The sequence below is a fragment of the Ovis aries genome, chromosome 6 (genome assembly GCF_016772045.2).
Source record: "Ovis aries strain OAR_USU_Benz2616 breed Rambouillet chromosome 6, ARS-UI_Ramb_v3.0, whole genome shotgun sequence".
Classification (NCBI taxonomy): Eukaryota; Metazoa; Chordata; class Mammalia; order Artiodactyla; family Bovidae; genus Ovis; species Ovis aries.
Genome location: NC_056059.1, coordinates 11,039,109 through 11,052,255, shown reverse-complemented (window position 1 = coordinate 11,052,255; position 13,147 = coordinate 11,039,109). Strand labels below are relative to the sequence as shown.

The following is a 13,147-nucleotide window of genomic DNA, read 5'->3' as shown; positions in this document are numbered from 1 at the left end:
TAGAGAATTATATGGGCAGAGGAGCCTGGAGTGCTACAGTCCATGGGGTGACAAAGTGTCAGACATAACTGAGGAACTAACACACACACTGGGTATTTTCAATGCAGCTCTTCGTTGTGATCATTTTTAGAGATGGCAATACGTATGTCTACTGACAGACATCCTACTACTCGAGCTAGAAGCAGATTCAACTTACAGACAAAATACACACCACCGAATTGTGAACGTTTTTGGCTGTACTCAGTCATGTCTGACTCTTTGTGACCCCGTGGACTGTAGCCCGCCAGGTTCCTCTGTCCACAGAATTTTCCTGGCAATAATACAGGAGTGGGTTGCCATTTCCTTCTCCTGAGTTTCTTTGAGAACCAGAGATCAAACTCACTTGAACCAGTATCTCTTGCTAGACAACTGTATATATGTCTTTACTAGAATTCAAGTATAAGAGCCAACATTGAGATATTATCTTACATTTAATTGTTATAGTCAACACATGGATCTTCACAAATCTGTGCTTTTCTGGATTGACCTTTATTAAGGGAATTTTTTAGGGCTTCCTTGGTGGTGCAGAGGTTAAAGCATCTGCCTGCAATGTGAGAGACCTGGGTTCAATCCCTGGGTCGGGAAGATCCCCTGGAGAAGGAAATGGCAACCCACTCCAGTATTCTTGCCTGGAGAATCCCATGGACGGAGGAGCTTGGTGGGCTACAGTCCATGGGTCGCAAAGAGTCGGACACGACTAAGTGACTTCACTTTCTTTCACTTTCTTTTCAAGGGAATTAAGTAATTTGGAGATGTAGTCTAATTTCTATCTAGTATTTACCATCTACTCTTGTGAGAAGGTTGACAACGGAAACAAAATGAAACATATATTTGAAAGGTCTGATGTTATTGTGAAAAGCATATACAGGATACTTACTGGGTTTAGAAGGATTGTGAGGAAAAGTTCACCTCCTCTGATACTTTTATCCAATTCTTGGGGGCCTCCTGGATACTCTTTGTAGAAAATAGTGTGTGTGAACAACCCACAGGTCTGTCGAGGGAGGACCTGAGGAAAAAGAAAAAGCAGCATATTGACATGACTTAATTAAAAGTTCCATTGCTGTGTCATGACTTCAGAGTCTGCATATTATCATTCCTATTGGAGTTTCCCAGTGGATAAAGCCAAAATCTTACTGTAATCAAGAGTTGACACTGGTGTAATAATGTAAATATTAAGAGAGCTGCCCAATCAAAGTCATAGGATAGGGCATATACGTTACATTTTCATTCATGCCTGGAAATTTCACCTACCAGGTGAGTTATATTACAGAACTGGTTTAAAAAAAAAAAAAAAGCTTCTTAGGGTTAATTTAATTCAAATATAGAGACTCTCCAAGGTTACATTTTTCATGGTATTAGACCACTTTTTCCCTTGATCTGGAAATACAGTTTACATGTACTTAAATCTCAGCGTCCTCAGGCTCTGAGATTCAAAACAATGAGTTTTCATCAGCCTCACCACTCTGTTTTGTTTTTACTACTCTGAATTAAAGTTTTAATCCCATTAATAGTCAAAGCATCTAATGATTGCTTCTGGCATGTCTTGTGGTTAATTCTATTGTAACTCAGAATGTTCAATAGAGAAAGCAAATAGGTAATTTTATTCCAAAAACTTTTTATTGAATAATAAACTACTTATAATCTAATGGGGTTGAGGACATGTATTCAATTGCACGGAATAACTATTTATTCCTTGCTTAATTTTCATAATAGCTTTTATTAAAACCAAAGTAAATGAAACTACATAGTGCTGACTTAAAGGAATGTTTCTATTTAATAATATATCAAATGGTCACACTACTACTCAGTTAAGGAAAAACTGCTTTCTCTCTGATCTGCATTTATATCAGGGTAAAACTTTTAATATCTGCTGGATTTCTATGGACATCAATACCTTTAGTTGAATTTTAAATAGATCCATTAAATCTGAGGCTTCTTTAGGTCCTCTAGTACCAATTTACAATTAAAAAATTAAAGTTTTATGATTAATGAATGTTAAGTATTATCTCTGTTAACATGTGTACTATTACTTTTTCTTTGGTTTTAGATACTTATTGGGTAGAAAGATAGGCAGATGATTCTAGCAGTAACCTGAATAATTGGTTGAAAGGTGTAAATATTTAAAGGAGGGAGAACAGTTGTAAACCTTTCCGATGATCTTGGCAACCAGTGATGAGAACATGACCTAAGGCACTGGATGTGGGGATGGATGTTTAAAGATGAGCTATTTTATCACAGAGCAAAACAAGACAATTTTTTTTTCATTCTCATGAATAATTATAAATTCCCATCTGATATACTTTTGGTTTTATTTTCATTTACAGGAACATATGCATCATCCTTCCATCAAATTATTATTTTACAGTTAATATATTTGAAAATAAAATATATACCTTCATTTTTATAATATTCTAGGAAGAAAACAATGAAAAACTGCTATCCTAAGATATTCTTCAGTGTCTGAAACTGAAAATAAACTGAGTGGATAAATTTAGCTCTTGGATACTATTTGTTAGATTCTGTCTGTTGATAGTGTAGTGATTTGAGAGGTGTTTTCTTGATTTATGAACCTACATTTTGCCTAGAAAACTCTAAATAGAACCAGCCAAACAAATGGACCTAGAGAAATTCCCCAGAAGTATAAGGTCCCTAGAAAAATCCAGAAACTGCAGGGGATGACCTACATGAAACCTGCTTCCAACATTTTGAGCTTGTCTTGAATTTGCCAAAACTACCCCACAGCTTAAAAAGCAAGTCTATAGCCAAGCAGTGTATTAATGTGTGACCATCATGGTGTGCAAGGGATTTATGATATTCATGTAAAAGAATTTTTGGGAAGTTAGATTTTGTCTTCATTCCACATGTAGGTACTGAGAGCCTTTGATACACACAATACATACTCACCATGATGCTATTGTGAATGAAGCCCTTTCGGTATCGTGCAGGTTTCAAATGTGGATACTCTTCAGTGCTGGTGACCTGAATACCCCAGACCTTCTTCCAAGCTGCATACAGCTGAATATGAACTGGGTAGACCCCTGAGTGATGTGGTGCCACTGCATAGCCCATGTTGATAGGTATTCCATGTTCCTAAAAGAAAGCCAGAATAACATCATATGCCATGTGGTCAGTTGAATTTAACTAAAATCATTTCCACAAATACCTATTTAGGATATATTGAAAATTCTGAAAGAGATGGGAATACCAGACCACCTGGCCTGCCTCTTGAGAAATCTGTATGCAGGTCAAGAAGCAACAGTTAGAACTAGACATGGAACAACAGACTGGTTCCAAATAGGAAAAGGAGTACATCAAGGCTGTATATTGTCACCCTGCTTATTTAAGTTCTATGCAGAGTACATCATGAGAAACGCTGGACTGGAAGAAACACAAGCTGGAATCAAGACTGCCAGGAGAAATTTCAATAACCTCAGATATGCAGATGACACCACCCTTAAGGCAGAAAGTGAAGAGGAGCTAAAAAGCCTCTTGATGAAAGTGAAAGAGGAGAGTGAAAAAGTTGGCTTAAAGCTCAACATTCAGAAAACGAAGATCATGGCATCTGGTCCCATCACTCATGGGAAATAGATGGGGAAACAGTAGAAACAGAGTCAGACTGTATTTTTTGGGGGGCTCCAAAATCACTGCAGATGGTGATTGCAGCCATGAAATTAAAAGACGCTTATCCTTGGAAGAAAAGTTATGACCAACCTAGATAGCATATTGAAAAGCAGAGACATTACTTTGCCGACTAAGGTCCGTCTAGACAAGGCTATGGTTTTTCCAGTGGTCATGTATGGATTTGAGAGTTGGACGGTGAAGAAGGCTGAGCGCTGAAGAACTGATGCTTTTGAACTGTGGTGTTGGAGAAGACTCTTGAGGGTCCCTTGGACTGCAAGGAGATTCAACCCGTCCATTCTGAAGGAGATCAGCCCTGGGATTTCTTTGGAAGGAATGATGCTAAAGCTGAAGCTCCAGTACTTTGGCCACCTCATGCGAAGAGTTGACTCACTGGAAAAGACTCTGATGCTGGGAGAGATTGGGGGCAGGAGGAGAAGGGGACGACCCAGGATGAGATGGCTGGATGGCATCATGGACTCGATGGACGTGAGTCTGAGTGAACTCCGGGAGATGGTGATGGACAGGGAGGCCTGGCGTGCTGCGATTCATGGGGTCGCAAAGAGTCGGACACGACTGAGCGACTGAACTGAACTGATGCAAAGGATGAAATACATAAAAACTAATAGGATGGCATTTTGTCCTTCAGTAACTCAGATGATCTTATGATAATCATAGTAAATTCGTTGGGCATGTTGCTCAGTCATGTCTGATTATTTGCAAACCCATGAACTGTAGCCTGCCAAATTTCTCTCTCCATGGAATTTTCCAGGCAGGAATATTGGAGTAGGTTGCCATTTCCTACTCCAGTGGATCTTCCTGACCCAAGGACTGAAACTGCATCTCCTGAATTAGCAGACGGGTTCTCTGTCAGCTGGGAAGCTAAGATTAATTCTGAATTTTGAATACAGAAAGTTTGGGAGGAAGATAGCAAAAAGATATGGCCTCTACTCAGAAAAGAACGACAATAAAAAAAATGGCACATGTGTAAGTTGCCCAACTAAGAGATGGTATAGCACAATATAGGGTGCATGTGTCTATGATGTTGAAGACAACCAAAAAGGTAAGTATGTACAATAATGTGATGAGCTTTTACTGTTAACATCAGGGACTGGGAATTAATGTATTTGAATGGCACAGGCAAGGAAGCTCTGTGATCATGGAGGGTCGTGACTGCTCTATGTCTCAGGAAGCAGGATAGAGTGGCAACATGCGAAGATGAACCAGAAGATGTAAATCAAGCCTGTGCATTAGAAAGCTATTGCAATGGTACAGTTTAGAGGGGATGTGAGGACCTAACCTAGATTGTTGGTGGTCAGATTAAAAGCCTATGAAAAAACGCCATACGAGAGTCAGTGATGTTGTGGATACAGTGGGTAAAGGAAAAGTGAAGATTGGTTTTGGAACTTAGCAGCTCAGTTTATTTTTATAAAACCTGCTGTTTACTATGAGATGCTTGTCTTGGGTAAACAGTGAACTCTAAAGGAAGAGAAGGATACATTTAAAACAATAATATGAGAAAACTGTAGATGGATGGTATTACATTGTAAACTACATGATATCGACCTGCAGTCTTCTAATATCTGCTTCTTTGTATTTCTCCCTTTAAATGCTTATCTGCTTTATAAAGATGCCTTGAAGGGTTGAATCTCATCAATTGAGGGTATAAATGACAGTAATCAGTAATACATGCAGGCTGACCGAATCAAAAAACAGAACACAAAAAAAGTGTTGCCTTGACAATTGCCACATATATTTTCTATTATATGATAGACAGAACAGGGAAAGAATTCAGTGCGGCATAATAAGCAAGCAGTGAATGGATCACGTGTCTATAATGCCTAAGTCAACGCCACATTCAGTTCAGAAGATAGGCCCTAACGATTTTGCAAGTCTCCTTCATTCTTCCTTTCACAGTCTGGCCCTCACTGTACAACCAGATTCACCTCTCTTTCACTAGGAGTATGTGTTTTCTAACATCTATTACAATAAATGGCTCCGTAGAAAAACTGAATTATGAAATCAATGCTGTAAAGTGAGCTGGAGTCTTTGGCTAGGTACCAGGGAAAATTCATTTCTTTGTGCACGCAGAAGAAAAATACTTCTTCCAGGAGCTTATGTTTTCAATATAAAGTAAGGTTGGCAAAGTCTAGTTATAAAACTACTAGGAAACTACCAGAAGGAAAAGGTAACTACTTTTATGCTGACACTCACTGGGGAACATGTACTGGGAAAAGCCTTAGATCTCTCTGGTTAGTTCCACGTTGCTCAGTGAATGGTCCCAAAGCCTTCTGAGGATTAGTATCATGCAGCAGTCAAAACGTGAATGCACTGGGTATGACATACAGATAAACTTTCTCATGAGACAAGTCTAAGATCAAGTGTGTTCAAATCTCTCTGCCTGGTAAATAGGAGTTGTGTGACTGGTGCTGAGAAAAGTAGTTCTGATTTACAAAAAGAGGGGATGACAACCTGTTACATTCTTATTATTCTTTCAAGTGATTCATACGGTTTTGTATTAGTCTTGTTCCATGATTAAAAGAATAACAAAGTCAACAGGGCATGAATTCTAACATCTTTACCAATCACTTTGTTAGTCCTCATTTTTATCACTTCTAGTAGCACAGCTGGTAAAGACTCCGCCTGGGACACAGGAGACCCTGGTTCAATTCCTGTGTTGGGAAGATCTGATGGAGAAGGGATAGGCTACTCACTCCAGTATTCTTGGGCTTCCTTTGTGGCTCAGCTGGTAAAGAATCCGCCCACAATGCTATAGACCTGGATTTGATCCCTGGGTTGGGAAGATCCCTTGGAGAAGGGAAAGGCTACCCACACCAGTATTCTTCCATGGACTGGAAGGATTCCAGAAGAATTCCATGAAGAATTCCAGAAGAATTCCACGGACTGTATAGTCTATGCGGTCGCAAAGAGTTGGACACAACTGAGCAACTTTCACTTTCACTTTAATACTTTATTCCAAATTTTGGACTCAGAACACTAGATAAGTATGTGAATCTTCTAGAAGCAATGAGATAGAAAATAAAACCATGAAAGAATTGAAATATTAAACAAATGTATCTCTTCAGAAAAAAAAACCAACAACAGACATTTCACTTTTGACAGGTAGTAAAAGAATTGTAGAACTTTCATGAAAAAAATCAGAAGGTAAAAAGCAATTGATTTGATGAGCAAGGAAGGGACAGTAAAAGGATTTTATTATATCTATTGATTTCTGGGGGCTTAATGTTCTACTGCTCATAAAGTCATCTTATCACACTGACAACTGGAGCTCAATCAAAATAGTAAATCACACTAGATAATTATGGGTTTATACTTTTTCCATCTAAATGATAACACAAAATGAAAAGTAATTCCCTAGTAACTCTTTTTTTCTGTTATCAAGGGGCTTGCTGTAGAAACCTTCATGCTTTACTGTCTAGAGCTTAAAACATACTTCACAGTGACTTGGTCAACTAAAAAGTGAACTAAATATATTTTCACAAGATCAAAAAAAATTAAAAATTTGAAATATTTTTCTAATGTGAATATAGGAAACATTTGAGATTACAAAATTAGAAATACAAATGACAGAGTAAATTATTTTATTATTTATTAAAACCATGTCTTTTAAAGGCTCTAGTAGTTCTATGATATCATAAATGACATGACATCACAAATAACGATGGGGAGCTTAACTTGATCTAATTTTCCATTTATGTTAAATTCCCAGTTGACTTGAAAATGAGATAATGGGGTAATTTATAGACCATTAAAAAAGGGGGTTATCAGTTTTCAAAAACTAGAATAAAATAAAATATATTTAGCACCAAATACCTAACAGTAATCGACATGATATTATTTAACTTTTCATTAGTCCTTCCTACTGATCATATCTGCTTGTAACTGCTTAGTATCTGATATTTATGAAGTTTTTTTACATTTGTGTCTAGCATTACCCTCATAATTTCCCTGTAAGGTAGCCTGGATGTTATTATCACATATGGAAACCGAAGCTCAGGGAAGGCAAATAACCTGCTCGTGTTTACAACTGTCAGAGCTAGAACTGTACCCAAGTCCTCTAAACTCATTGCTTCTGCTTTTCTTCTCAGTTACTACTACTGTGACCCTCTCTCCCCACTCCCAGGTAATGCCTAGAAGCACTTTACTGACAATAGGGAACTGAGTTTAATATAAATATATTTCTGAATCAGAACTCCTACCACTGTTTTTACTTGGAAGGGTTATAAAGCAAAATTATACACTTTCCAAACTCTGCAGCTATCATTTTTGATGCAAACAAGTTTCAGCCAACCAGAGGTACTTTGAAAAGATGTCAGAAGGCAGTAGGTGGACAGATGCTAAAGCCTGGCAGCTCCTGGCTCCTGTTGCTGGTATGGAAGATCCTTCCTGAAGCAGAATTTGGTGCCTATTTGCAGGGGAGCAGTGACAACTTACACTTCTGTCAGAGCTCCAGTAGCAACTTTAGAAATGATTGCTCCCCTAGGGAGCCAGTTCTCTCTGGCTCTGCAAGTCCCAGAGGAGGAGTACAGCCTAGAATCTGCTCCATCAGCCTTTCCAAAGTTTTGGAAGTACTTGAATCTTGAATTGCTGAATAAAAACTCTCTTTGTTTAAAAAAGCTCCAAATGGCTTCTGCGTCTGTCATGGAAATCTGACTGATACAGGTGGTCTTTCCCCTTTCTAATAAATAGAAAAGGTTTGAGGGGTTCAGGTGAGATGTCAGTGGCTTGAATTCTAGGAAAATCGAGGAGAGAGTTTGCTAAAGTACTGCATGGTTTATCTTCAAGAAAATTCATTAATACATGAGAAACATTTATTTGTCTAGCTGGTTGCTATCATATATGATTATTAATTCCTGGGCTTCCCTGGTGGCTCAGTGGTAAAGAATCAGCCTGCCAAGGCAGGAGGTGCAAGTCCGGTCCCTGGGTCAGGAAGATCCCTTGGAGGAGGGCATGGCAATCTACTCCAGTACTCTTGCTTGGGAAATCTCACAGACAGAGGAGCCTGGTGGGCTATAGCCCATAGAGTCTCAAAAGAATCAGATACGACTTAGCAACTGAACAACAAAAACATTAAATCTTATGTTGATCAGCCAGTGTACAAAGAAAATAACTAGGAGACTTGAGGCAGGAAATGGGCCTCAGGCTGAACAGTTTCTTCCCTGTGGACAAAAATCTCCACAATAGCAGAAACTGTAAAAGCAGGATGCTGGAAGAGGCTGGGCCCTGCCCAGGTAAGAGATAAAAGACCACATAATCCTCATTCTTGAAGTCAAGGAGACCTCCTGGATTACACATGTGCAGAAAGGCTCCTTGGAGGTAAAAAAGGGAGGGAGTGTCACCTCATGATAAGTGATGTCAACCACCCATATGCCTCTTCATTAGAATCCATCTTGGTTAAGACACGAGTACACACATGGGAGGTTCCTGAGATATGCCAAATACAGGCTCAGAACCAGGAAAATCAAAATGATTAGCCAAAGAGAACCTGGAAGAAATGCCCCATAAAAGTGATTCAAATCACAAGGGCGTGACTCAGTCTCTGAGCCTGCCTCTGTGCCTGTACAAATAACTGTACTCTTTTCATTCTAATAAGCACTTTACTTGTTTCAATACCTTCAGTCTTTGCGGGAATTCTCTTCTGCAAAGCTGATGAGTCAGGGCTGTGTCACTGACCACTGGACTTGTGGCTAGATGCCTTCACCACCTAAACCTGACCTTAATGTTTGGCCAGAACTGACACCCTGTTATACCGCTGCAGGATGAGGCCACCAGACTGACCGACATGCGATCAGTCTTTAAATAATAAATGTCACAGATCAACTCCATGGTGAAACCATATCATAACAAGAGAAGGTGAATAGGTTGCATTGAAATAACATTGCTCTAATGTATTAATGTTGATGACTTGCAAGCACCTTTGTGCCAGCACGTAAAGGAATACCCCTTCATAGGATAACTACATCCTAATATATGGGCCAAAATATCTACAGGCACAACGCAAGAGCTAGAAAGAACAATTTTGTTATCATTGGTAGGTACTTTTTAGAAGACCTGGCATACCATAGAGAGGAGAAAAGGAGAAAAACGGGATAGGGGAGATCTGAATTCATGGACATACCAGAGACATTCCCTAGATCGATCACAATAGCTGAAGAGAAACCTGAACAATAGAGGGAGGTCCTGATACAGAGAGGAGAAGAGTCAGACAAAAGGCATTTTTCCCTGTTATTATGAAACCAGACCTAACATATTTTAGGATGGTTTAATATGCCCACTCCTAGTAGCATGCTTGTTTTATAAATATTTTTTAAAGAAAATAGCAAATAAAAATTTGTATTAAATAAATTCATCACAGATATTTAATAAATGAATATAAAAGAAAAATAAATGAAATGATGATTACAAAAATGAATATACTTGTAAAGCATAAATGAATATACTCATAGTAAAGAGACAATGCATTTAACAATGTCCTTTCGAACTTAAATTATTGATTTGTCCTCCTAATTACACAACTTCCATGGAGTGCCACTAGTGCCAAAGAAAACAGATCTCATTATCTATTTTTCCTTTTAATAAGGACTTGGAATCACATTGTCAACTTTGAGAATGATTCTAGGATCATTGATTTTTGCACTGTGTTTTGGGTACTGAAATTGTCTTCTGTTTTCATAAGTGATAAAAGCAATGACTGTGTGACCCTGGAAATTGGCTGGGTCAGTCCTGACACTTTCTGGAGTGAAGCCTAGTAAATGGTGACAAATCTCTGGAGAGCTCTGTATTACAAATGGATTTTTCTTTTGAAAAAGAAATAGCACGGCAATGGCATTGCTTCTATAGTGTGAAATTTCCAATTCTAAGTGAGCTATTTTGGGCAATTGAGACACATCTCTTTAAAATTCTTGACCTGCTAAAGATCTTAGCCGCTTAAAGATGACTAACAGGAAAACTGAGTAAGTCTTCATTCACACTGTATAAAATGTAGTTGATTAGGCACTTTCACTGCTAACTTTTTGTGCTCAGAATTCCCACTTTATTGCTAATTATTCAACATATATTTATTATATATTATTATGTATTAGCGCCATTTTAGTTACAGAGGATATAGCAATGAGCAAATAGAAATCTCTGCCAGCAGGAAGGTTATATTTTAGTGGGGTAAGATCAAGATCATAAACAAGTTGGTAAACTGTATATTATATTAGGGCTTCCAAGGTGGTGCTAGGGTAAAGAAACTGCCTGCCTGCGGGGGACTGCCCGTGAAGGGTCAAGTCTTGGGAGCTGCTCGGCAGGTTATGCAGAGCCTTAGGCATGTTCCTAAGCTCCCTGTCCCGCCACCCTGAAGAATTTTTATAGCCCTTAAAGCTCCAGGATGTCTAGTTCCTGCAACATTTCATAGAAGATAGATTATCTTATTATGTACACTTTATAGAAGATAGATTATCTTATTGTGTACACAATGGTAAGGGTCTGGTGATTGTATCTTGAGATTAAAAACAACCTTGTGAATGTCATAAGTCACGTACTTTACCCTATATGTACTGCAGCACAATAAAGAAAGGCATCAGCCATTTTGGTCTGATCCTCGCAACCCCATCTTTTGTCTCTCTCTTATTTTTCTTAGCGGGGACGCTCCGTTCTCTCCCTGTGCAGGTGCGACTCTTGCTTGTGCTGGCCGCGGCACCTGCCAATGCAAGATACATAAGAGATGTGGGTTCAACCCCTGGGTTGGGAAAATCCCCTACGGGAAGGCATGGCAAGCCACTCCAGTAGTCTCCACCCATGGACAGAGGAGCCTGGCAGGCTACAGTCCACAGGGTCGCAAAGAGTCAGACATTATTCAAGCAACTTACTACACACAAGCATACATATTATATTAGAAGGAGCTAAGAGCTTCCCTGGTGGCTCAAAAGGTAAAGAATCCGCCTGAATGTGGGAGACCTGGGTTCAGTCTCTGGGTTGGGAAGATGCCCTGGAGGAGGCACGGCAACCCACTCCAGTATTCTTGCCTGGAGAATTCCATGGACAGAGGAGTCTGGCAGGCTGCAGTCCATAGCACCGCTAAGAGTCAGACATAACTGAGCAGTACATGAATGGTACATCCATTCAACTGGATGTACCAGGTAGGAAGAGCTGTGGAGATAAACCACAGCAGAGAAAAGAAGAGGGATCAAAGGGTATGGGTGGCAACATTATAATAAATAGATTATTCATTGAGGGTGTCATGGAGAAGGTAGTATTTTGAGTCCAGGTCAAAAGTTGTGAGAGATTAAGCCATACAGGTAACTTGGGGAAGATCATTCCAGGCAGAGGGGACAGTACATGCATATATTGCTCTGAGTTGAAAGCCCATCAGGTATTTTTGAGGAAGAATAAGAACTCAATTATATTTGGAGCAGCATGAGCAAAGGGGGAGAGTTGCAAGAGATGATGTCAAGAGGCCTCATTGCTGCAAGTTCTTTACTGAACAACTCCAGGGGCCACCATTCACATTGAATATGCTTTTACAGAAGGTGCATGACACAGTATCACTGACAAGAAGGAATGGGTGCAGAGCACGGCAGTCCTTAATATGCCACAACGAAGATGGTGATGTTTATTTACCTTGAACGAGAGGAGGAGTTGCTGGGAAGTTTTGAGAGATAATCTAGACTATCATTAAAAACAAGATTCTTCAGGCTGCTATGTTGAGAGTTGACTGAAAGGAAGTAAGGAGGCAGGTAGGAACCAGTTAGTAGGTTTGTATAACAATCTAAGTGAGAGATAAGCATAGCATGGAATGGGGTGGGGACAATGTAACTGGTGAGAAGTAATTTTTATTCCGGATATATTGTGAAAGTGGAGCCACGGAAATTGTGATAGATTGAATGTGAAACATGAGAGAAGGTGCTTAACTAGAAGGATGGAATTCCCATCAAGCAAGACTGCACAGTTTAAACATCAAACAGGTTAGGGGGAGAGAGGCAGGACACATGTTTGGGATTAGACATTCAATTGGATGTACCAGGTAGGAAGTCAGTCAAATAAATACATCTAGTGTTTAGAGGAGTTCCACTGGAGACCTAAGTTTGGTGAGGTATCAACGTACAGATTTTATTTAAAGTTATAAAACTCACTAAGATCGCCAACAGACTGAGCATGCCGACAGAAGAGGCCTAGGGATAAATCTTTGGGACAGATTAACATCAAGAAAGCGGAGAAAATAGAACAAATCCAGGAAATACACTCAGAATGACTGCTGCAAGCAAGACGGGAGGGACATCAGGAGTTTACAATGAGAACTAGGAACTGCCCATTGGGTTTAAGACTCAGTGCCGTTTAGGGAACCCGAAAAGAGAAGACCTGATGGAGTGGTGAGGAGCAAGCAAGCCAGAGTGGATATAAGAGAGAATAAGGGAGGTGAAATGGCGAAGGTGAGTATATCAAAGATTTCAAGAAGTTTTGCTAAAATGAAGGATCAAGAAATGGG

General features: G+C 39.4%; 1 protein-coding gene across 2 annotated transcripts in view; it reads right to left on the bottom strand.

The window, feature by feature from the left end:
* Positions 1 to 13,147, bottom strand: part of LOC101112819 (N-deacetylase and N-sulfotransferase 4) — a 343,774-nt gene that overhangs the window by 116,984 nt on the left and 213,643 nt on the right. The window contains exons 5-6 of one of the 2 annotated variants that reach the window (XM_027970794.3): positions 2,944 to 3,129; positions 917 to 1,045 (exon numbers count right to left, since the gene is read on the bottom strand). The exons of the other annotated variant lie outside the window; for it this stretch is intronic. Of the exons in view, the coding sequence (XP_027826595.2) occupies positions 917 to 1,045; positions 2,944 to 3,129 (315 nt within the window). The remainder of the gene's footprint in view (positions 1 to 916; positions 1,046 to 2,943; positions 3,130 to 13,147) is intronic. 2 annotated transcript variants of the gene reach the window in all.